The 26,605-nt window shown below is 34.8% G+C and overlaps 3 protein-coding genes across 3 annotated transcripts in view; 1 reads left to right on the top strand and 2 right to left on the bottom strand.

The window, feature by feature from the left end:
• The window catches only part of LOC132065573 (3-methyl-2-oxobutanoate hydroxymethyltransferase 1, mitochondrial-like), a 61,231-nt gene extending 43,751 nt beyond the window's left edge, over nucleotides 1-17,480 (bottom strand). The window contains exon 1 of the mRNA XM_059459018.1: nucleotides 17,282-17,480. Within this exon, the coding sequence (XP_059315001.1) occupies nucleotides 17,282-17,291 (10 nt within the window). The 5' untranslated portion in view covers nucleotides 17,292-17,480. The remainder of the gene's footprint in view (nucleotides 1-17,281) is intronic.
• On the top strand, nucleotides 12,191-14,813 carry LOC132065575 (probable amidase At4g34880). The gene is made up of 3 exons (XM_059459020.1): nucleotides 12,191-12,707; nucleotides 13,527-13,742; nucleotides 14,675-14,813. The coding sequence occupies exons 1-2, from the start codon at nucleotides 12,216-12,218 to the stop codon at nucleotides 13,725-13,727; spliced, it is 693 nt and encodes a 230-aa protein (XP_059315003.1). The 5' UTR covers nucleotides 12,191-12,215; the 3' UTR covers nucleotides 13,728-13,742; nucleotides 14,675-14,813.
• Nucleotides 14,597-17,161, bottom strand: LOC132065574 (inactive protein RESTRICTED TEV MOVEMENT 2-like). The gene is made up of 2 exons (XM_059459019.1): nucleotides 16,263-17,161; nucleotides 14,597-15,382 (listed from the first exon to the last, which is right to left on the bottom strand). Exons 1-2 carry the CDS (start codon nucleotides 16,375-16,377, stop codon nucleotides 14,784-14,786), a joined length of 714 nt encoding a protein of 237 aa, XP_059315002.1. The 5' UTR covers nucleotides 16,378-17,161; the 3' UTR covers nucleotides 14,597-14,783.
• Nucleotides 17,481-26,605: the final 9,125 nt, after the last annotated feature.

Raw genomic sequence — 26,605 nt, 5'->3', positions numbered from 1 at the left:
CTTACTCACTTCCCCCCTTTAGGGGTCTCACTTGTACTATTCTCAAATCCATTACCCCACTTCCAGCCTTGAACTCACGTATCCCTTTCCCCAATTCCCTTATTGTACTGCATCATATTCATGCCATTTCCCGTAATTTATAGCTGCAGTAATTCATGTGTGAAGTCTTAACATACTCATCTTGTAGTTACGTAACCCAGTAATTCGGCCGACATAGCACCCCAAGCAAGGATGTACTTTGCTTAGCTCAACCGTTAATTATGAGTCGATGCCTACATCCGCTCTAATTAATGCTACGTCCCTGGGGATACTCAAAATAATAGTATGTCTAACCGTCTGTACCATCCATGTAGTGTCACCTATCCCATTCTCCAATAGTCAGCATTCATTGGTAGCGTTATCTTCCCCTTTTCTTTCCATCTCAAGTTATTTCTCTCTTTCCCGTAATTAACTTATAGCAACCGTAAATGCATTTCCCTTAAACCGCCATCTGTCTTATCAAGGATCTAAGTCTCATGCGCAACTAATGCCCCTTGTACCTCCTACTCTTTTATTCTTGTGTTGTACTCAGCATTGATTTCAAAGCCAATCATAATCATATCTTTACTTGTCATTGGTGATAGCCTTACTTTATCGCTTTATCGTCATGTGGTGAACTCATAACTCATAGCCACATTTTTTTCTTTCCAGCTTATTCCTTTATGTACTTTACTTGTTCTGTCTTAGTATAGGGTATCCGTAGGAGACGCATCTTCCTTTTCTCATAATACGACTACTTCTTAAGCTTGTGTACTTCGCATGTCTCCTTTTCTTTCTATACCCATACTTACTCCGTTTTATAATTAATCCTTTATTCCTCGCACAAGGAACTCTATTCTTAACTCAGTACCGCTTTGTCCTTCAAAATATATTACTGCTATACAATCCATTCTTCGCTTCCAACACTTATTCTACTCATTCCCTCTCATCCTTATTATGCTGATCCTTTTCCTAACAATAGTTCTATTTAGTCATTCATCTTTCCGTAGTCTTGGTCTTTTACATCCAGCCAAAATATCATTCGTGATCTCAATTCTCCGCCACTACTTTGCTATGTCACCTTTCTCTGATTTCTTTTTCGAGTTGACTTCCTCTTCCCTCATGCTTGCTATCATTCCTGTCATTGTGAAACCTCTATGCTGAACTTTCCCTAACAAGGTCTTATAATCTTTATTATCCACTGCTTCACGGCTCGCTTATTGGTTTCACACATGCATTCACTCTCTATTCACATAGAACATGTCACCTCTTCAGTCTTTTCCTTGCTATAGTTTACTTACTTTGTACTACAGTTCTTGCTACGTTCTCATTATATCCCAATCATAATCAGTTCTATAGAGTTCCACTTCTTGCTCTCATTCGTAAAACTGCTTATAAACCAGAATAAACCTCGTGGAGTAAGCATACTTACCTGTAACTCTTTCTGATTGACCCTATTACACTTACCACATAAGTTGTCTTACCAAGTTATTCACATTAGTTATAAACTTTCGTATTCTATGCCCCTGTCCCTGTCATGCTGTTACTTCATTTTACCAGTAGACTCATCGTATTTCACTTGTGCTTATCCATCCCAATCGATACTTCAGTATCACACTCTATTGGAGTTAACCTTTCTCTTTTTAAATCATATTTTAGTACTACCAATCTTCCCAATTTTCTCTGGTATTTCTCTTTATAATAAATACCCTTCCGTTTAATCATCCTTACCTTCCTCTTTCCTTCCACTTCTGGTTATCTTTTAATGCTTCTTTTCCTTTTGCACTCTAGTTCTGTCCTTGGTTTTCTTTTTGGATCTCAATTTCGATATGTTCTATTTAGCTTAACTCAACAATACTTTCATAGCTTGCCTTATCTCCTTTCACTCTTATCATTCCTTAACATTCTAACTTGAGTTGCCTTGCACTTTCCCTCAATTTATCTGTAATATCATAGGCGTATGTCCTTCGTTTATCATACTACCTTTGGCCTCAACTCTTCGCGTAGTCCCTTCATATTGTATCGCCTTATTAAGGCAACCCTACTATTCCCCTCAATCCAACTTGTATACAACTATCTCCATAGCTTTGACATCTATAATATGTCAAGATTAGACCGTATCTATATGCGGTAATACTCTTTAACTTGGCTTAAATGTATAGCTAATCCCATAATCCTTTCGATACTTTAATACCTTTGAATTTGTCATAATAACCTTCTCTTCGTATAACTCACCTTCCTTACGTATCATTCTTCGTGCCATGCCAAATCCATAACTCTTCTAAAGCAACATATCCCACTTATTGTCTATTCACGATATTTCCTTTTTCACATTTCTTCCTGTTAGATGTACCTAACCAAATGACCTGATTTTGAAAAATTCTGGCAGAGTCTCCTTTATAATTCTTACTGTCCAAAACCTGCATGCAACAAATATCAGCCATGCCTCACAGGGCATATATATATATCCGACATATCCCAGCCACCCAGGGCTCCCAATTTCAGGTAAAAGAACAAAGATATCAAAACTTACCTCATATATCACACCTCAAGATGTATCTGATCCTTTAGCGATCTGCCCTGTTATACCTTCTTGTTTACCTTCCCTTTTCATTCTTCAGCTTTACATCTCAATCACATAGGCAATATTCTTACCTTACCCGACATACATCCTTCGTACCATTGCTTACCTTTGTCTTCGATTCATTCAATTGTCCGATTCACAAACTTATGATCGAACTTATCATCAAGAGATACATTTAATCAATTCCTCTACTTGTACTTACACTGACTTACCTCTATATCAACCGATCCATTATAATATATATATATATATATATATATATATATGTCACACCCCAACTTTTGATAGGGCATGATGGGCACCCGACCCTTACTTAGGGCCGAGCGAACCCGCTGGTTCTCGTTATATTCATAATCTTCTTTGGACTCTTAAATCATGAAATGAATGCATAATGAAAGCTTTAAAAAAAAAACATGCTTTTCGTTTTTCTCAAATCAAGTAAAAATCTGTAATCATATGAAATTTGTAACGTAATGCATAATGATACATCGGCTTACAGAGCCGCTCACAAGACTGACATGCTATATTCGTGACTCTGTCTGCAAAGTCTCTAACATAAATCAAGATACCATAACATAGATACTCGACTCGGCAACACTCAGGAAGGAAATGGAGCTCGCCTAATCCAATTTGGAACATCTTCTACTAATATCCTCTTCTCATCCGTATACACTGCGTGGCATGAAACGCGGTGTCACAAGAAGGGACGTCAGTACGAATAATGTACTGAGTATGTAAGGCATGAATAACAACATAATATAGATATGGAAGGTAACATGGAATAAGAGAGATAACATGTACATCTGGATGCCTCATAAGGCGGATGTCATGCATGCTCAGCTTTAAAAAAAAACTTTTTCTTACATACATATATATAATATCATCATCATAACGTACCCGGCCTTTTCAGGACTCGGTGTGTAACGTACCCGGCCCTTTCGGGACTCGGTGTGTAACGTACCCGGCCCTTTCGGGACTCGGTGTGTAACGTACCCGGCCCTTTCGGGACTCGGTGTGTAGTACCAACTGATCAGTGGTTGCACAATAGGTGCCGTACTCGGCCGACTATAGCGCGGCTCGGTGTGAGAAAATACATACATATATATAAAGCATGCATGAGAGCCCAATCAAAGCCACAACTATATCGGAGTGACGTAAGGTCGGTAGCCTCCGATTATATTATGGATCAATCATTATCGTTTACCCCACCTTGAAGGAACAATTATTATAAGGTGAGATCAACAACAATGAATAAAATCGAGACAATTATGAAATAAGCTCAATAATCTCATAATTGCATTAAAATCATAAGCGTTGGAAATTTCTAGAATTTAAAATCATCATCATAATCATCATAGAAACATTCTCATCTTTAACATCGTCATTCGCATTGTAAAAACATGTCCGTTGTTGTTATCATAAAAGCTTATAGAATCATAAATCTTTGACTCGAAAATTTTGGAAAATATTTATGGATTATCAAGAAAGAAGTCATGCCTTTGAATCATGAACTCTATAAATCATGAATTTCTAGCTTTTGAGAATAAAAATATTCTTGGAAAACATTTATGGATTCACATAAAGGGATCATGGGACATTTGGAAAACATCTATTGGATTCATAAGAAAGGAATCATGCCTTTAGAAGAAAGAGACTAGCCCTAACATACCTTTGGAGCTTACTCTCCGACTTTCCAACTTGCTTCCTGTCGCGCGACTTATTTAGGATCGTTCATCATCTCATAATATACATAGGCAACCATTCGTATTATCATTAGGCTCATTGTCACAGTCTTATCTTAAGTCTCTAAATAAATTCCTTTTAAGGTCTGCCGAAATTCGGACAGCATCTCCCCTATTTATATGCCTAGCTCGAATTCTCAATACCAACAATCAACAACCAATAACAACAACAGAAACAACAACAACCTCATTACTACCAAAATATTCCATCAAATACTCCACATGATATTTTTTCCAACTCCTCCACAAACGAATTCGCTACATAATTATTCCATAAATTTATCTCCGTAAATAAGCCTAAAATGATACCAAAAGAGAAAGATTCATACCTTACTTCCGCTAATACCGCGATATCTCCAATATTTGCCTTACTCCCATGCCACAAATTCACCGCAACACAATATTATAATCGTAACTATACGCCCGAATCCGAAGATTTTTACTTAACTCGCGTTGAAATTTAATGGAGGGAAGGTTGGAGAACTCTCTAGAATTTTTGGGAAATATTTTTGGGGTGGTTTCTTGGCTGAAAATGAGGGGTTAAACCCCTTTATATAGTTGCTCCAAGTCGGTACTGTAGCAGTACTGTTCACCGCCTTACTTAGCGATCTACTGTTCATCCGCGAAAATTATTTCGAGACCTAAAACTTTTATACACCGATCTCTTTATTTGCATACGTGGATATGTCCAAAACTCCATACAGTCTGTATAACTTATTCAATATCCCATACTTAGCAAAACTTTTTTTTTTTTTTCGATTCGTTTAACCTCCAACCTTCGCAGCACTTACTTATCACTTGTTGAACATAACATAAACACTTATAACATCAAACATAATCCTGTCCTTTGAGCTTATGGGACTAACCTATGATGCAACTTAATGCACGAAAATACGGGATGTAACATGGGGGTAGGTGGATAGGGTGGGGATATGAGTAGGGTAGGCACGTAGGGGTGGGTGGGGATGCTTTGCTATGTTTTTACCGATTCGGAAAATGTTTTCCCTTCTCCTGTTTTGAGGAAAATATTTTTCAAGATATTTAACGCAATCAAATAAGGGAAAATAAAAAAATATTTTTTGAATTTCTATCACTACCAAACACACCTCATTGAGAGTTTGGGAATTTCTGAGACAAGTTCGGTTTTAAACTGTTGTTTCAGCGCTGGTGAAGTTTTTTATATCTATAGGCGGTTTGATATGGAGATTGAGTATACCAATGTGAGTTTTTTTCCTCTTTCAAAAGAAGATGCGAGATTTTCAAGATTTTTGGAGAGGATATTAAGATTATACTCATATTAAAATAAGTCATTTAAGAAAAGATATTCTTGCCATCTTCAGGAGTTAGATTAATGATTGTTTGGATAAAACTTAGGGTGTATTTGGTATGACGGAGAATGTTTTCTTGGAAGTTAAGTGATTTTTTCTACTCATTTTATTATGTGTTGGTACGTAAATCGGAAAATGTCATTTTAGGATCATTTGCATATATTCAAAGCAAAAGCACTATAAAATTTTTCAATTTGGAGTGCAACTTTTGGTGGTATGGAGTAGGGGTTGAGAGGCTGGGGTAGAGTGGGGGTGGGTGTAGGTTGGGAGTGGAGTGGGGGTTTGGATGGGGGCGGTGGGGTGGTGAGTGGAAGTTGTGTTGGGATCGAAAAAATCAGGACGTCATGCAGAAGCTAATAATTGCAAACCTTGAATGACGATAAATCAGACAATAAAGAAAAACATACTAAAAGAGGCATAATATTATAATTATATGGTTTGATCAATTGATCTACATATAAAAATTAATATAAAAGCATGAAAACTATTGGGAGAAAAATCTTCCCTAAACGAAATTTTCAAATTGCCTACATTGTGGATGCTATTGTGTTATTGTATGAAAAGAAAGATCTTCTATTTATAGAAGTCTAAAACTTTTCCTCCAAGAAAAGGATTTATGTGGTAGAATCCTTTTTCACAAAGAAAACATTTTCCACCAGGAATTTTTTTTTGAAGTAAAATATAATTATGGTAAAATTCAAATAAAGTAGGAAATTTAAGACAAACCCTAACAGGTTGGGGGTGGCGTTGATTTGGAAGATGGAGGGGTGGGGTGGGGAAGGTGTTGTTGATGTGTTTATATTAGGGAAACTTACATAAACCACCATATTTTGGAAGATTCTAACAAATTATAGCTACTTTTTCATATATACCATTTGTAGCTACTTTTTAGTTTTTTACGGTTGTATTTCGTTTTTATCAATACATGTATTTTTTGTTGTTCCTATTTTTTTGGACGTAATTATAGTGCCACATTCTGGATGGAACCTTTTAAAAATGGAAGACATTATAACCCATCCCATAAATCACGTCTTGATCATATCTTCCATAATATTTGTGTATATAACTCTTTCCTACAAAGGTAACATATAGAATATATCGATTATTAAGTTAATAAATTATAATACAAAATACATATATATTTATGATAATGTTTATAATTATAATTAGATCAAAATTATATGACACTGAAACAAATAAATATAACTGCAACTCAAATAAACCACTTATCCACTTAAGTTTTCACATGTATTTGTACTGGAATCCTTTAAATACATATACATACATATGTATTTTCCTGATAATTACATATACAAATACAGAAAAATACACTTGTATTTACTGAAACTAATAAATGCAAGTGTATCTCAAATATACCACATATTCACATATGAAGACAATACACATATCAACATAAGTATTCACATGTATTTGTACTGGAATTCTTTAAATGGATATACATACATATGTATTTTCCTGATAATTACATATACAAATATAGAAATATACATTTGCATTTACTGAAACAAATAAATACAAGTGTATCTCAAATATACCACATATGCACATATGAAGATAATACACAAATCAATTTAAGTATTCACATGTATTTTTAGTGGAATCATTAAAATACAACCTTGTTGTACCTTATTGTATTTTGTTTTTATCAATACATGTATTTTTTGCTGTTCCTATTTTTTTGGGGGTAATTATAGTGCCACATTCTGGGTGGAATCTTTTAAAAATGGAAGACATCATAACACATCCCATAAATCATGTATTGATCATATCTTAGTAATTGTAGCTATAATATGTAAGTAAAAATGATTTATAGTTACTAATAATAAATAAAATAAAAGGTGGTTATTATTCATAAATAGGTCATAGAAGTAGCTATGACAAGTTGATTTCCCTTTATATTAATCAGAAAAACATTTTCTCCTATTTTAAGAAAAACATCTGTCAAGATATTTAATGCAACAAAATAAAAAAAAAATAGAAAAATCTTTTGTGTAAAACATTTTCTGTCATGTCAACACACCCTTAGAGTAAGTTGGTTTGCTTTACTTTTTTTTTTTTAAAAATAATTTTGGTGTCTGACTGTCCGAGTCAATTCGAGTACATCTTGACTAATTTTATGGAGCACTTGCTATAAATCTTCCACCAGCTAAAGTATTGGGTAAGTTTGTCTACAAGGTTCCGAAAAAAGAAAGGACCTAATGTTTTTGCCCATCTAAAAATTAAACTTAGTAAATTGATTTGTTCCGTTAATACGCATTTTTAGCTTATTTTCACGTATGGTGAACACCAAAAGTGGGGCCATAAATTGAAATTGACCAAAATTGGTAAGTTGGTCCAGTGGTCCTTCATTGCGTTTTAAGTAATTTTAATGTGATCGAAATTTTTACTGTTTTTATTTAATACTTTTTGTATTCCTTTTCAAAATAAACCCACAACTCCCTGTTCATTCCATTTTATTAATCGTCATTCTCATTGTAAAGATGCATTTTTTAACTTATAAACGAAATAATCAATCGGTGATTAATGGAAAAAAATAGAGACACACTAAACTTAGGAGAAAGTGTAACAAAAAAATAGTCTCCTTGTATTTGGATGAATCTGGATGGGCAATTCGCAGGAATGCCCTTATTTTGGCCTGGTCTTTAATTTTTGTCCCTTAAATTAGTGGTCATTAAATTTTGCCCTTCGCCTAATACCATGAGGTTTGGGGTTCAAACCCTGACTCAGTAAAAAAAAAAAAAAAAAAAAAAAAAAAAAAATCGCAAGGCAGAGTTTTGTAGCAAAGTTAGTTTTGAGACAAAATTTTGAATGCAAAACTTTACCTTAAGGTAGAGTTCAAAACTCTGCCTGCAGGTGGAGTTTCTTTTCTTTCTGTAAAAAGAAAAAATACTATTCTTTCTGAAAGAGTTCTTTTCTTCCCAAAAGGTTGCATAATTTCAGGTTTAAGGATTAAAACATCCCTATAAATAGAGAAAAATCTTGAAAATATTTCTATCCTAAGAAATACTAGAAGTATCAATATTCTTCCTTAAGAAAATCTGCATAAATTTAGTAACTGCAACATTAATTCTTGTGTGTCCAGAGATTTGTTTACATTATTTCTTGGCTTTGCTTCATTCTATCCAGGGAGAGTATTTGTAAGGGATAAATAATTCTCCTTGGAAAGCGATCCAAGAAAGGTACACGGCTTGAAGTATATCTAGATTTTTCACCACAAACACACATTTTTTCTAACAATCAAAGAGAATTATTTAAGACATTTACTTCATGATCCCTTGAAGTTTTGCTCGTTCGCGCTCTTTTAAACAGCATAGACTGCTGTAGTTGGTGAAGAATAGTTATAGGCTTTTGCAATGATTGCCTAAGAAAAGTGATGCCATAATTTGTCATCAAAGCACCAATATTTGGCACATCAAGGAAATTATCTTTGTCAATCCAAGATTTGTAAGAGCATAGCAGTAAAAGGTATAATGAAAAGGTCGTGTCCGTTGAAATTCTGTACTTAAGGCAACAACAAATTGAGTTCCCTATGATAAATAGGATCAAATCAAAAGCAACAAGTGAATCAAGATGAAAGCATCAAATATCGGGTTCTACTTTCTTAACTTCACTCATATGAATTTCTACCTTTCTTTCTGCGAAAGGAAAAAAAGAAGAAACACTTTTTTTCCTTTTGCGCAAAAGAAAAGTACTTTCTCTTTTTGAGTGTTAAGGTAAAATTCAATCATTTTCATTGTAATCCTGTTTCTACACCGTATGATCCATGTCTTAAATTGGAAAGAAATGGCGGAAGGCCAATTGCTCAACTTGAGTATGCTAAGTTGATCGGGTGCTTGATGTACACTATGACTAGTACGAGACCTGACATTGCGTATTCAGTGGGTAAGTTGAGTAGATATACTTGCAATCTGAGTGAGCATCATTGGCATACTATAAGAAGTATCTCAAGAAAACGCTAGATTATGGCATCTGTTACAGTGGTTATCCCGCTATACTACAAGGGTATTCAGATGCAAGTTGGATTACTGATCAAGGGGATTATTCCTCAACAAGTGGATGGGTATACCTGTTTGGTGGGGGTGCGATAACTTGGGGATCTAAGAAGCAAACGTGTCTTACTGATTCAACTATGGCTGCAGAATTTGTAGCCTTGTCATCCGCTTCTAAAGAGGGGGAATGATTGAGAAATTTGCTTTTTGATATTCCATTATGGCCTAAGCCCATGCCACCGATTTCTATCCATTGTGATAGTGAGGTCACTTTAGCCCGAGCGTACAGTCATATATATAATGGAAAGTCTAGGCATATAGGCCTTAGACACAGTTATATATATCAATTAATTAAAGACGTTCACTTAATAATATTGCCGACCCATTAACTAAGGGATTAGGAAGAGACTTGGTGTTGAAAACATCAAGGGGGATGGGGTTAAAATCCATAAAAAAAGACCATTAAGGGTGACACCTCAACTTGACGCTTGATACAACGTCCAGTCTCAAGTTCAATGAGTGACAACATTCTTTATTGGTTGATAGCACTTGGTATTACCGTCCCAAAGTAAGTGCTTTGTCCTGCAATTTGTTAAAAAGAGGTTGAGTTTATAAATTCTTAATAGACCTATTGGTGGGTTTCTTGCGGAGAGCACATTATTAAGGGTCTACTTATGTGGATGCGAAGTGGGCTGCTTCAAGAAGCTCGGGTTTGGTTTCTATGCATTCGCGAGAGGATTGGAACACAAGGCCTTATGGTGTTGGTTATAAAGGAATAATGCAATAGAATTCATGTGTGAGATACATATTATTTTACAATATAGTGGTCGGCTCAAAAGACTTGTCTTACCTGACTATTTAGTTTAATAGAAATTGTATTCCGCTAATGTAAAGTACAATCGCTAGATACTTTATTTATGCATGGATTCACTTGTCTCTTAATTTCTAAAGGAAGTATTGGGTTGTTATTTTCACTTGAAAATGGTGGGGAATTGTTGGAATTTTCAAGAGAAAATAAAAAGAATAGGCCAAAAAAAAAGTACTTTTCTTTTTTGCGAAAAAGAAAAAGTATTTTTCTTTCCGAAAGAGTACTTTTCTTTCTAAAATAATCCATCTCTTCCTAAAAGGTTGCATCATTTCAGGTTTAAGGATTAAAACATCCCTATAAATAGAGCAAAATCCTGAAAATATTTCTATCCAAGAAATACTATAAGTATCAATATTCTTCCTTAAGAAAATGTGCATAAATTTAGTGACTGCAGCATTAATTCTTGTATGTTCAGAGATTTGTTTACATTATTTCTTGGCTTTGCTTCATTCTATCCTGGGAGAGTATTTGTAAGGGACAAATAATTCTCTTTGGAAAGTGATCCAAGAAATGTACACGGCTTGAAGTATATCCAGATTTCTCACCACAAACACACATTTTTTCTAACAAATTCTGTCTGCAGGTAGAGTTTTGTTTTGAATGCAAAACTCTATCTTAAGGTAGAGTTCAAAACTCTGCCTGCAGGTAGAGCTTTGCATTCAAAATTTTGCCTGCAGGTAGAGTTTTCCATTGAAAATTCTGCCTGAGGGAGAGTTTTGCATGCAAAACTCTGCCTTGCGAATCCAAACCTCTACCTTGCTAAATTTCTTTTTTTTTTTTTACTGACCTGGGGTTCGAACCACGAACCTTGAGGTATTAGGCGAAGGACAAAAATTAAAGACCACCAATTTGAGGGTCAAAAATTAAAGACCAGTGCTTTTGAAGGGCAATAAAAAATGAATCAGGATATAGTCGGGCTCCAATACTGATATGATCCTACTTAGCACACTTCATTTCAAGACGTACATTCAAGGACGAGATATGAGACATCAAGCTCTACAAGCTACATGGAAGATGAGGAAGTCGTTTGAGGCCTTTGGAGGCTCCTACAAGCCACAAAAGATGGCTTATGACATATGGAAGGTAGCTTGGGCAAGAAAGAAAGCCAACACTCAAAAGTGGCTAAATGTGCAAAGGGGCAGAAATGCAAAAGTGGCCAAACATGCAAAGAAGGGACATACATGCAAATGGTCGCAATTGCAAGCTTTGAGGATTGGATGATGGCTATTTGTGCAAGGGAGAGACATTTCGGATTCCAAGCCAACATCCAACTAGCCAAACAAGGCCCTTGCCTTGTTAAGGGCAAATATGTAATAGCTAGCTTTCTTCTAATTTCTAGGGATATAAGTATTAGACTTAGCCTTCATTTTACATTTAGATTTTGATGATGAATATTTGAGAGATACTCATATTTTGACTGATAGATTGTTAGGTAGATTCTAGAGTTATTTTAGTCAGTATGATGGTGGAATCCATTGTTGGTTTGTGAACCTTTTATTTCCAATGAATTCATGAAGATTGTTCATTTGTGGATTTCAAGTGGACTTCTTGCCTTGATTCATATTGCTTTGGTTCTTGTGGATTCGAGTTCATATTAGAGGATTTAGGTTTAATATATCTAGGTTTGTCAATAGAATTCTACCATTTGGGTCAATATCTCTGTGCATGATATTATCCAACTTCAGTGTCAATCCTGAGGCAAAAACATTCTCATTCAAAGAAACAACTATTGATGATATTCATATAGCTTTCAAGCAAAACAGACTGACCTCAAGACAACTTGTTGAGTTCTATCTAAGTGAAATTCAGAGAGCTAATCCAATTCTAAAAGGAATCATAGAAGTGAATCCAGTTGCACTCTTTCTTGCAGATAAAGCTGATCAAGAACGAAAAGCGAAAACGTATGAATCACTGTCCAGCAGGCTACATGGTGTCCCAGTTCTTGTCAAGGACAACATTGCAACAAAGGATAAGCTTAACACAACAGCAGGATCATTAGCTCCTGTTGGATCCATTGTGCCACAAGATGCTGGTGTGGTCAAGAAATTGAGAAAAGCTGGTGCCATCATACTTGGCAAGGCAACTATGACTGAGTGGGCTGCTTTCAGGTCTGATAAGTTGCCTAATGTTTGGAATGGAAGACTTGGCCAAGCTCTGGTGAGTCATATGTTAATAATGTATAGTACATATATTGATTTGTCAGAGGTAGTAAATGTGCGGGTTGGGTCGAATTTGAGCCAATCAGACGGGTCAAATCAATAAATAGGTCACGATGAGCCAAATAACAGGTCAAACACTAATCCGCCTAACATGATATAACTTTATCTCCTAAAAATATGTAGGCTAATTTTTTTTTTTTTTTTCTAAAATTGTTTGTTAAGTTCTCGCTTAGTTGGAGAAGTGAGGATTCATATAGCCGACTGGAACTTGTTTGGGATTGAGGCATAGTTGCATTAGATAAGTTCTTGGAAACTTATATAATTTCCGGTCTTCAAATTTGATTATGATGAAATCTTTCTGGGTTTGTGTTCCGTTTTGACCCATCGGTTACACTATTTCGATCCGTTTTTGACCCAGTAGTTTGATGGATGTTTTGGGTTCAACCACTTAGGTCAAGTCAAAAATAGGTCATAACTCAAATCGTTAAACTGGGATAGTTGAGCAGATTAGTAAAAGATAGATTGATTTTGCCACCTCTTTGATTAGCTAAGATCCAAAATATAGGAATGAACGAGAAACAAAGCTTTAAAGTAGTATATAATTTGACTAAAAATTGTATACTACTTTAAGTTGGAGCAATCGTAAAGTTGACTCTGTATCGGTCACTCGTTCGAGCAGCGGAATCAGCCACCGATGCTTGCATCACGGTAGGACTTACATCACACCCCTCGATGCTTGGTGCACCGGGCTGCATTTTTTTAATAATTTGACTAAAAAGAGTTTAATAATTTGGTGTTTTTGCTCATGTTTTTACAGAATCCTTATGTAGCAAGTGCTGATCCATCAGGATCAAGCACTGGTTCTGCAACATCAGTAGCAGCAAACATGGCAGCAATAGCACTGGGGACAGAAACTGCAGGCTCTATTCCATCTCCATCTGGTGCTAATTCAGTTGTTGGAATCAAACCAACTGTTGGCCTCACAAGCAGGGCAGGTTGTTGTCCCATTTTCACATAGGCAAGACACTGTTAGGTATGTAAAAATTAAATCTTCGGAATGATTTTCTCCCTAGTAGTATGCCCCGCTTATGTGATATAGTTTGACTTGGCACGGAGTTTAAGCAAGAAAGGAAGACTTTTGAAACTTTTGATCTTAAAGTACATATGCTATAATATTATGTGTGGCATTTAAACCTGACCTGGCCAAAATGATTTTGCCATATTGTGAGACCCTCATCGCTATAAACCCTTAAGAGTACTACATTAGTGTAATAGTGTCAACAGGTCTGGGAGCGAGTCGGGTTTTCCTTTTGGTTTTGGGATTATTTAAGTCCATGTGGACTGCCTATATATGCCAAATCAAGAGTTGGATGCCGGAAAATTCATAAAACCTACCATCTTCTCATAATCCATCAAAAACAATAGTAGTCTGATGGAATTGTGATTCTTCTATCCATTAAAAAACAACAGCTTCTGTAGATAAATGATAAAATCCGTCGTTAATCCTACATAGCGACGGATTATCAGAAAATTCTGTTAGCTACTAGAAATTTAGCACGCATTACAGACGGATTAGCGACGAAGTTCGTAGCTAATTCCAATTCTTTTTGTATTGATCGTGCTCACTATTCCCAACTGTAACACATCTTCCTGATGCTCATGCAGTTAGTAACTTCTAACAAATTCTTAACTTACTGAATGTTATGCCTAAAGATTTCTTGTTTAGTGGCGTGATAGTTAGTCATCAAATACAGATATATTCTGCTTATTGATCTCATTTCCCGTTAGTATAGTCTTTCTGCTTGATCTTGGGTTGACTCTTTTCCTAGGACATGAATTCAGTTTTTTTTCCTTGCTTTCTTATTAATAATAAGCACAGATCAGACATATATCAGAACACCTTAGTATAAGTCATATTTTATTCATATGAACTTTTGAATCGAATGTTTCTTGTATACAATTCAGCAATGCTATGAGAAAGGGGAGTAGTCAGTGAGTTCTTCATTCAGACTGACATGAGCTGGGAGGAATGCAAATATCCCAACTTATAGTTTTAGATTAATGGACGAAAAGCTTAATTCGTGAACTTTGTAATGGCGGACTTCATCATATGGCTGACATAGAGGCCAATTCCAAGAACCAAAAGAGCAATCAGACTCATATTCATCACTTTCCTTGGCATCTTCAGCTTCTCAGCCAGCGCTGCAATTCCTGTGTTTGCATCATTTTCAGGTTTACACTCATAATTTTGTCTATTTCTATCTTGTGCTGTGATATTAGTAGCAGTTTCCTCACCAGTTTCTTCTATTTCCGGCTTGTCCGCATTAGCCTGCTGCTTAGGCAATTCTTTTGTTGTTGGTGGTGTTGTTTTTTGGCCTTTTGCTTGTTCTTCATCTTTCTTTTGAGGTTGTGGCTCGTCTGCTGGTTTTTTGGGCTGTTGAGCATTGGCGGTTGGCGGTTCCTGATCCTTTTTATCTGATGAAGTTATCAGTTTTGGTTGTTTAACATAAAGGATGCCATTTTCAAATTCTGCACTGATTTTTGTTTTGTCGCAATTTTCTGAAACGGGGAAGTCTTTCTGGAACCTAAGCTGCCTAACAACTGGCTTTTGTCCACTGATCTTCAGAATTGCTGTTCCTGTCAGTTGAACCCTCACTTGTTCCTTTTTGAAACCTGTAGAAATTTCGATGTTACTGTATTAACGTCAAACATGGCCCATGAATATGTCAAAAGGCCGTAAATAAGCTACTCTTAAATGCTATGTTGCACGAACTCTTCAAAATGATCACCGGGTGTGTGTCGGATCCTCAAAAAACTATGCATTTTTGGAGGATTCGACACGAGTGCAACAGAATTTTGAAGGGCCTAAGCAACATAGCTGAAATGTGACATTTCCGTCCTATTGTGACATCTAAATTGTTGTGATGTTCCCGTGAAAATAATGACATTGTGTTGAGGACCCAAAAGTTTCTGTTGCTCATACTCTTCACAAATGCCGCAAGGTATGTATCAGATCCTCCAATATTAGTGCATTTTCGGGGGACCCGGCACGAGTGTGGCAACATTTTTGGAGAGTCAAGCAACATAGCATAAAGTATCTGCATTCCTTCTTTTTTTTTTTTCTTTTAGAAATATTACATAAAAAAGGTTATTGTATGATTCTCATTTCCTTGTTGTGATCTAATTTTAGAGAGTTACACTATGATTCTCATGTCTTAAAGTCACATAAACTTTACCCACAACAAGAAATCCAACCATATCTTACAACCTATGTTGCTCTGACTATTCAAAAATGTCGACTAGTGCGCGTTGGATCCTCCAAAAGTAGTCTAATTTTGGAGGATCCCATACATCTACGTTGGATCCTCCAAAAGTAGTCTAATTTTTTTACGACAACAGCTTTGGAGAAGAACATAGCTTACGACGACAAGAAACTGTCAAGGAAATGGACCTCGAGGTCTGACTCAAACTCAAAAGCTAAAAGTCACTCAAAACACGATATAAGGAGGCAACAACTAATTCCCTCTAAAAAATAACAGTAAAAGAACATCACCTGTGAGATTAAGTAGATGAGTATCAGAGTCTTGTTCTTGCACCAACTCTGTTGTTGGCACAAAATCTTCATAAACTTGTGTTGGTACAGCAGCTGCAGCTCCCTTTGAATCCATTGTTTTCTCTGTTTCTTTGGCTAATATGAGAATTTGTATGGTTATAAAGGCTCTTTTCTTGTTTTTTGAGTTTTTTGTAGAGAAGATATTGAATATATTGGTTATATATACACACACAAAATAAAAATTGAGAAGAGACTTTTCTTGAGATGCTTAAGAGGCCGTTTTCTTTCAATTTAGATATACCTTAACTTATTTTCATGCCTTTCTTTTGTCTATAGACCCTTTTCTTTTGGTTATATCTCAGAGTTTTCTTCTTGAATAGGTAACCCAATATGTGAGAAACTACTGTAATATATATATATATATAAAAGGATTTGAAATTAAAATACGTCATAACTATTTGATAAATGATGTAAATATAGTTTTTTCCCTGGATAATTGTACTTTTGGTTCTTCAATTATTGATAAATTCAATTTAAATCACTTTACTACTTAAATTGTGATGGAAACTTCATAAGCACTGCTTAGAAAAATCATGAAATTTATGATTTATTTTTGAGAACTTGTGGTTTATCTAATTCTACATTTACTTATGGGGTGCATTTACCTATTGAAGAGTTTTTCTATTTTTTTTTTTTATTGGTGTAATTCCCCTATTGAAGATGTTATTTTACTTGTGCAAATTCATTTTCTAATATAAATAAGAGATGCAAGTCCCTTGGTAAAAATGTTGATTTTACTTCTGTTGTTAATGGGTGTGATTCCTTGTTTAAGATGCTAATTATATTCGTTTCTTGATTTTTGAGATATAATTTTCATATTTGCAAATAAAAAAACCCTATGAAGTTGACCCGAATAAACTAAAAAGAGATGGATTCGATCCAAATACACGTTCCTAACAAGATGTCAATTGAAGAAAATTGTGGCACCCGCCACCTTCAAATCCTAGATCCGCCTCTGCCTGTCACCATTGTTATTTTCCGACCTTTCTTGTAGTTTGGCCTTAGAGTTGTTAGGGTGATTCTTTGATTGGGTTTTGGGGTTTTGGTCCACCATAAACAGTGTTTTCTGGAACATTACTCAAGAATTGAACTTTCCTAAAGGGTATTTGTAGTTTTTTCTCAATGAAGAAGAAACGGTTCTTGAAATTGAAGGAAAAAACACCATTTTTTGAGTAAAGGGTAAGTTTTGGATTAGCCCTTTTTTTAGTATGTACTAGGATATCAATGGATGTTATGTATATCTATACAAAATAAATAAATAATAGTGAAAACAGCCCTTTTTTTCCGCTAACCAAAGATGACCAGAAAACTATCAAACATGTAGGGTGTGTTTGTATGACAAAATGTTTTTCAAGAAAATATTTTCTCAAAAAATAAACAATTTTCTTACTCAGTTGAAAAATGTTATTTTATGAGGTTTTTGAACTCAGAGCGTTACTTCTTGCGGTGGTGGGGATATGAGTGGGGTAGGGGGATGCTTTGGTATGTTTTTACCGATTCGGAAAATGTTTTCCCTTCTCCTATTTTGAGGAAAATATTTTTCAAGATATTTAATGCAATCAAACAAGGGAAAATAAAAAAATATTTTTCTAATTTCTATCACTACCAAACACACCCATTGAGAGTTTGGGAATTTCTGAGACAAGTTCGATTTTAAACTGTTGTTCCGGTGTTGGTGAAGTTGTTTACATCTATAGGCGGTTTGATATGGAGATTGAGTATACCAATGTGAGTTTTTTTCCTCTTTCAAAAGAAGATGCGAGATTTTCAATATTTTTGGAGAGGATATTAAGGACCTGTTTGTCCATAGATACCAAAAGAAAAAAAAATCACTTTTTTTTGGAATTTTGGAGTTGGAGTTGGAGTTGTGTTTGGCCAAAATTTTTAAAATTGTAGTTTTTGGTGAAATGTAGTTGTAAAAAAGTGAAAAAAGTAAAATTTTTTTGAAAAACAAGTTGAGTTTTTGGTATTCCGGAATACAACTTCAAGTTGTATTCCGAATTTTCATGGCCAAATGCTGATTCCAGAAAAAAAGTGAAAAAAATTTCCGGAATAAAGTGAATAATTCTTATAGCCAAACGGGGGCTAAGATTATACTCATATTAAAATAAGTCATTTAAGAAAAGATATTCTTGTCATCTTCAGGAGTTAGATTAATGATTATTTGGATAAACTTAGGGTGTATTTGGTATGCCGGAAAATGTTTTCTTGGAAGTTAAGTGATTTTTTCTACTCATTTTATTATGTGTTGGTACGTAAATCGGAAAATGTCATTTTAGGATCATTTGCATATATTCAAAGCAAAAGCACTATAAAGTTTTTAAATTTAGTGCAACTTTTGGTGGTATGGAATAGGGGTTGACAGGTGGGGGTAGAGTGGGGGGTGGGTGTTAGGTAGTGGGGTGTAGGGTAGGTGGTGGAAGGGTGAAGCGTGGGGGTGGGGGTGGGTGGTGGGTGGGGGTTAGGAGTGGAGTGTGGAGGGGGGGGGGGGGTTGGACGGGGGCGGTTGGGGTGGTGTGGTGTGGTGAGTGGAGGTTGTGTTGGGATCGAAAAAATCAGGGCGTCATGCAGAAGCTGATAATTGCAAGCCTAGAATGAGGATAAATCAGACGATAAAGAAAAACATACTAAAAGAGGCATAATATTCTAATTACATGGTTTGATCAATTGATCTACATATAAAAACTAATATAAAAGCATAAAAACTGTTGGGAGAAAAATCTTCCCCTAAACAAAATTTTCAAAATGACTACATTGTGGATGCTATTGTGTTATTATATGAAAAGAAAGATCCTCTATTTATAGAAGTCTACAACTTTTCCTCCAAGAAAAGGATATTTGTGGTAGAATCATTTTTCACAAAGAAAATCTTTTCCATCTGGAATTTTTTTTTTGAAGTAAAACACAATTATGGTAAAATTCAAATAAAGTAGGAAATTTAAGACAAACCCTAACAGGTTGGGGGCTGGCGTTGATTTGGAAGATGGAGGGGTGGGTTAGGGAAGGCGTTGTTTATGTGTTTATATTAATCAGAAGGGAAAAGGGTCAAAATACACCTGAACTATTCGAAATAGGTCACTTATACCTTTCGTTAATTTTTCGGGTCAAAAATACCCTCGGAGTTACCAGACGAGGCCACAAATACCCCTCTGGTTAACGGCCTTCCACTGAATCCGATGTGGCAGTGCCACGTGGAAAAAATTATCCACGTGGACGGCCACATCAACCTTTTGAATAGTTCAGGAGTATTTTTGACCCAACACAACCCCCTCCCCCCTACGCGACCAAAAAAAATAATTAAAAAAAGTTTTGATATTTTTTTTTTTGGTTTTTACACCAGCCCCCCTCCCAAAAAAATACATAACTTCTTTTCAAGAAATTTTTTTTTGGGTGGGCGTGAGGTGGGTGGTGCAAAAATAAAAAATAATTTTTTTTAAAAAAACAAAATTAATTTTTTTCGGTGGGTGTGGGGAGTAAGAAACCAAAAAAAAAAAAAATCAAAACTTCTTTTGAATTTTTTTTTTTTTGGGTGGGGGGAGGGGGAACCAAAAACAAAAACTTTTCAATTTTTTTTTTTTTTTTTTTTTTTTTAAATTTTTTTTTTTTTTTTTGATTTCTTACTTCACCCACCCACCCAAAAAAATTAATTTTGTTTTAAAAAAAAGTTTATGTTTTTGATTTTTTGCACCACCCACCCACCCACCACCCAAAAAAAAATTCTTGAAAAGAAGTGATGTATTTCTTTTTTTTTTTTTGGGAACAAAAAAAAAAATCAAAAATTTTAATTTTTTTTTTTTTTGTGGGGGTGGGGAATGGGTGGCTGGTGAAAAAACAAAAAATAATATCAAAACTTTTTTTAAAAATTTCAAAACTTTTGTTATTATTATTTTTTTGTTGAGGGGGGGGGGGGGGGGGGGAGGTTCAAAAATACCCCTGAACTATTCAAAAGGCTGATGTGGCTGTCCACGTGGATAATTTTTCCACATGGCACTGCCACATCAGATTCAGTGGAAGGTTGTTAACCAGAGGGGTATTTGTGGCCTCGTTTGGTAACGGCGAGGATATTTTTGACCCGAAAAATTAATGGAGGGTATAAGTGACCTATTTCGAATAGTTCAGGGGTATTTTTGACCCTTTTCCCTAATCAGAAAAACATTTTCTCCTATTTTAAGGAAAACATTTTTCAAGATATTTAATGCAACTAAATAAGAAAAAATAGAAAAATCTTTTGTGTAAAGCATTTTCTATCATGTCAACACACCCTTATAGTAAGTTGGTTTGCTTTACTCTTTTTTTTTTTTTAATAATTTTGGTGTCCGACTGTCCGAATCAACTCGAGCACATCTTGACTAATTTTATGGAGCACTTGCTATAAATCTTCCACCAACTAAAGTATAGGGTAAGTTTGTCTACAAGGTTCCGAAAAAAAAAAGACCTAATGTTTTTACCCATCTAAACATTAAACTTGGTAAATTGATTTGTTCCGTTAATACGCATTTTTTGCTTATTTTCATGTTTAGTGAACACCAAAAGTGTGGCCATAAATTGAAATTGACCAAAATTGGTAAGTTGGTCCAGTGGTCCTTCATTGCGTTTTAAGTAATTTTAATGTGATCGAAATTTTTACTGTTTTTATCTAATACTTTTTGTATTACAACTCCCTCTTCATTCCATTTTAATAATCGTCATTCTCATTGTATTCCATTTTAATAATCGTCATTCACATTGTAAAGATGCATTTTTTAACTTATAAACGAAATAATCAATCGGTGATCAATGGAAAAAAATAGAGACACACTAAACTTAGGAGAAAGTGTAACAAAAAGGGCAAAAAACATATATGTACATATTAAGAGGTTATATTTACGGAATATAACGATAATTTTTAGTTTACAAAATATATCAATAGATTTGTTACAAAATCTATATAAATCAGGTAAATTAAAAAGAATTAAATAAAACACATTAAATAAGATAAGGAGATTGATTTCATTATTTTATCCAATTTTCTCTCTCCAATCAAAATTAAAATATATTTTTACCTAATTTTCTCCATGCTCCCTTATTTCATTCACTTTTATTTCCTCATTCAAAATTAAGAGGTATTGTTCTCTAATTTTCTTCAATTTTTATTCAAAAAGTCAATACTAATCGGTAGTTTTTATATACATCAGAAAACATATATGTATAATTTTTATATGCAATATGTATAACTGTATAAATTTGTTATAATTTTTGTATATGAAATATGTATTAAAATTATGTGTATTTTGATTATGATAAAGTGCATATAAATTGTATAAAATTTAATCAAAGTATGTATAAATTTTGAGAAAATATGTATAATAAATTTGTAATTGATACAAACCAGATTCCATACAAAGTTCATACACCAGAAAATAAATTTGTGTAAATTTTTGTATAAATGTATAAATTCGTTATAATTTTTATGTATGAAATATGTATAAAAGTTGTATGTATATTTTGATTATGATAAAGTACATATAAATTGTATAAAATCTAATCAAAGTATGTATAAATGATGAGAAAGTATACATGTATATTAAGTTTTTTGATTGATACAAACCACATCCCATACCCATATAATTTTCAACATTTTTTAGATTAATTTATATCGAATTTATTCGCATTTCATACACACTATGCCACATATATCTAAAAAATGATAGTATATAGTAGATTCCATACACATTTCATACATATACTAGTTTTCAACATTTATACAGATTTCAAACACACAATGATCGCACATATCTCAAAATGATACAAATTAATTTTTATATACAATTAATACACATGTCAGTAATAAAAAAAATTGTAATATTAGTTTGAAAATATATATTATGAGAGAAGATGAATTTTAGGTCTAGAATTGGTGTCTATCATAGAGAGAGAGAGAGAGAAGAATCTTTTAAAAAAGAAAAAGAAGTTGATTGGTAACTATTCTATAATTAAGTTCACATTTAAAATTAGATTCTTTTCCTTAAAAAATGCCCAAAATCGTGGGTATCTCATTAAGTCTAAATCTGGTATTCTATTTGGTATACTTTGTAATTTTGTTGGTATGTTTTGTAAATAAGAAAAAAGTATCTTTTTGTTTTGTAATATAGAGTCTTAAGTAGTTTTATTAAGTCATTTTCCCAACAAAAAAATAGTCTCCTTGTATTTGGATGAATCTGGACGGGCAATTCGCAGGAATGCCCTTATTTTGGCCTGGTCTTTAATTTTTGTCCCTTAAATTAGTGGTCTTTAAATTTTTCCCTTCGCCTAATACCATGAGGTTTGGGGTTCAAACCTTGGCTTAGTAAAAAAAAAAAAAAATCGCAATGCAGAGTTTTGTAGGAAAGTTAGGCCTCAGAGAAAATTTTGAATGCAAAACTCTACCTACAGAGTTTTGTTTTAAATGGAAAACTTTACCTTAAGGTAGAGTTCAAAATTCTGCTTGCAGGTGGAGTTTCTTTTCTTTCTATAAAAAGAAAAAGTACTTTTCTTTCTGAAAAAGTTCTTTTCTTCCCAAAAGGTTGCATCATTTCAGGTTTAAGGATTAAAGCATCCCTATAAATAGAGGAAAATCATGAAAATATTTCTATCCTAAGAAATACTAAAAGTATCAATATTCTTCCTTAAGAAAATCTGCATAAGTTTAGTAACTGCAACATTAATTCTTGTGTGTCCAGAGATTTGTTTACATTATTTCTTGGCTTTGCTTCATTCTATCCAGGGAGACCATTTGTAAGGGATAAATAATTCTCTTTGGAAAGTGATCCAAAAAAGGTACACGGCTGAAGTATATCTAGATTTTTCACCACAAACACACATTTTTTCTAACAATCAAAGAGAATTATTTAAGACATTTACTTCATGATCCCTTGAAGTTTTGCTCGTTCGCACTCTTTTAAAGAGCATAGACTGCTGTAGTTGGTGAAGAATAGTTATAGGCTTTTGCAATGATTGCCTAAGAAAAGTGATGCCATAATTTGTCATCAAAGCATCAATATTTGGCACATCAAGGAAATTATCTTTGTCAATCCAAGATTAGAAAGAGCGTAGTAGTAAAAGGTATGATGAAAAGGCCGTGTCCGCTGAAATTCTATACTTAGGGAAACAACAAATTGAGTTCCCTATGATAAATACGATCAAATCAAAAGCAACTAGTGAATAAAGATGAAAGCAGCAAATATTGGATTCTGCTTTATTAACTTCACTCATTTTTATTTATGAATTTCTACCTTTCTTTCTGCGAAAGGAAAAAAGAAGAAGCACTTTTTCCTTTTGCGTTAAAGAAAAGTACTATTTCTTTTTGAGTGTTAAGGTAAAATTCAATCATTTTGATTGTAACCCTATTTCTACACCGTATGATCCTTGTTTTAAATTGGAAAGAAATGGCGGAAGGCCAATTGCTCAACTTGAGAATGCTAAGTTGATCGGGTGCTTGATGTACGCTATGACTAGTATGAGACCTGACATTGCATATGCAGTGGGTAAGTTGAGTAGATATACTTGTAATCCGAGTGAGCTTCATTGGCATACTATAAGAAGTATCTCAAGAAAACGCTAGATTATGGCATCTGTTACAGTGGTGATCCCGCTATACTAGAAGAGTATTCAGATGCAAGTTGGATTACTGATCAAGAGGATTATTCCTCAACAAGTGGATGGGTATACCTGTTTGGTGGGTGTGCGATATCTTGGGGATCTAAGAAGCAAACGTGTCTTACTGATTCAACCATGGCTGCCGAATTTGTAGCCTTGTCATCCGCTTCTAAAGAAGGGGAATGGTTGAGAAATTTGCTTTTTGATATTCCATTATGGCCTAAGCCCATGCCACCAATTTCTATCCATTGTGATAGTGAGGTTAGTTTAGCCCGAGCGTACAGTCATATATATATAATGGAAAGTCTAGGCATATAGGCCTTAGACACAGTTATATATATATCAATTAATTAAAGATGGAGTGATCACGGTTGACTATGCACGTTCACTTAATAATCTTGCTGACCCATTAACTAAGGGATTAGCAAGAGACTTGGTGTTGAAAACATCAAGGGGGATGGGGTTAAAACCCATGAAGAAAGACCATTAAGGGTGAAGCCTCAACTTGACGCTTGATACAACGTCCAGTCTCAAGTTCAATGAGTGACAACATTCTTTATTGGTTGATAGCACTTGGTATTACCGTCCCAAAGTAAGTGCTTTGTCCTGCAATTTGTTAAAAAGAGGTTGAGTTTATAAATTCTTAATAGACCTATTGGTGGGTGCTCTTGCAGGAGCACATTATTAAGGGTCTACCTATGTGGATGCGAAGTGGGCCGCTTCAAGAAGCTCGGGTTTGGTTTCTATGCATTCGCGAGAGGATTGGAACACAAGGCCTTATGATGTTGGTTATAAAGGAATAATGCAATAGAATTCATGTGTGAGATACATCTTATTTTACAATATAGTGGTCGGCTCAAAAGACTTGTCTTAACTGACTATTCAGTTTAATAGAAATCGTATTCCGCTAATGTAAAATTCAAATCGCCAGATACTTTAATTATGCATGGATTCACTTGTCTCTTAATTTCTAAAGGAAGTATTGGGTTGTTATTTTCACTTGAAAATGGCGGGGAATTGTTGGAATTTTTAAGAGAAAATAAAAAGAATAGGCCAAAAAAAAGTACTTTTCTTTTCTGCAATAAACAAAAAGCATTTTTCTTTCTGAAAGAGTACTTTTCTTTCTAAAACAATGCATCTCTTCCTAAAAGGTTGCATCATTTCAGGTTTAAGGATTAAAACATCCCTATAAATAGAGGAAAATCCTGGAAATATTTCTATCCTAAGAAATACTAAAAGTATCAATATTCTTCATTAAGAAAATGTGCATAAGTTTAGTGACTGCAGCATTAATTCTTGTGTGTTCAGAGATTTGTTTATATCATTTCTTGGCTTTGCTTCATTCTATCCTGGGGGAGTATTTGTAAGAGACAAATAATTCTCTTTGGAAAGTGATCCAAGAAATGTACACGTCTTGAAGTATATCTAGATTTCTCACCACAAACACACATTTTTTCTAACAAATTCTGTTTGCAGGTAGAGTTTTGTTTTGAATGCAAAAATCTACCATAAGGTAGAGTTCAAAACTCTGCCTGCAGGGAGAGTTTTGCATTCAAAATTTTGCCTGCAGGTAGAGTTTTTCATTGAAAATTCTGCTTGAGGTACAATTTTGCATGCAAAACTTGTCTTGCGAATCCAAACCTCTGCCTTGCGAAATTTCTCTCTTTTTTTTTTTTTTTTTTTACTGACCTGGGGTTCGAACCACGAACCTTGAGGTATTAGGCGAAGGACAAAAATTAAAGACCACCAATTTGAGGGTCAAAAATTAAATACCAGTGCTTTTGAAGGGCAATCCGCACAAAAAAATGAATCAGGATATAGTTAGGCTCCACTACTGGTATGATCCTACTTAGCACACTTCATTTCAAGACGTACATTCAAGGACGAGATATGAGACATCAAGCTCTACAAGCTACATGGAAGATGAGGAAGTCGTTTGAGGCCTTTGGAGGCTCCTACAAGCCACATAAGATGGCTTATGACATATGGAAGGTAGCTTGGGCAAGGCTTGGGAAAGAAAGAAAGCCGACACTCAAAAGTGGCGATGTGCAAAGGGGTAGAAATGCAAAAGTGGCCAAACATGCAAAGAAGGGACATACATGCAAATGGTCGCAATTGCAAGCTTTGAGGATTGGAGGATGGCTATTTATGCAAGGGAGAGACATTTCAGATTCCAAGCCAGCATCCTACTAGCCAAACAAGGCCCTTGCCTCATTAAGGGCAAATATGTAATAGCTAGCTTTCTTCTAAAATCGTCCTCTTCATCTGAAATCGTCCTCTTCATCTGAATCAATCTGCACAAAAGAGATTCAGACACGATCTTTCCTAGACTTTGGCTCTATCGCACGATCTAAAATGAGAAGGAAGGTCGATCATTCCTAAATGCCCCGCAGCCTCTTGTTTATAAATGTGGCGCGCTTCACACTCATAAACAAGGCTCTACTGGACACGGTCTGTAGACAACCCTAGGTCGGAACTGCTCTGATACCAATTTGTTACACCTCCGACCCATCGTCGGGAACAACCGGACTTAACAGTTATCTTGAACAACATATAACATAACTCAAAAATACTTGCACGCAGAAAGGGTTGAAAACGTCCAAATCTACTCCTCAAAGAGAAAGTGTACACAGTCGTATGCAATATAATTTACCCAATTATGAGTCGGG

Source organism: Lycium ferocissimum, chromosome 7 (genome assembly GCF_029784015.1).
Source record: "Lycium ferocissimum isolate CSIRO_LF1 chromosome 7, AGI_CSIRO_Lferr_CH_V1, whole genome shotgun sequence".
NCBI lineage: Eukaryota > Viridiplantae > Streptophyta > Magnoliopsida > Solanales > Solanaceae > Lycium > Lycium ferocissimum.
This window is presented reverse-complemented; position numbering and strand designations above follow the sequence as displayed.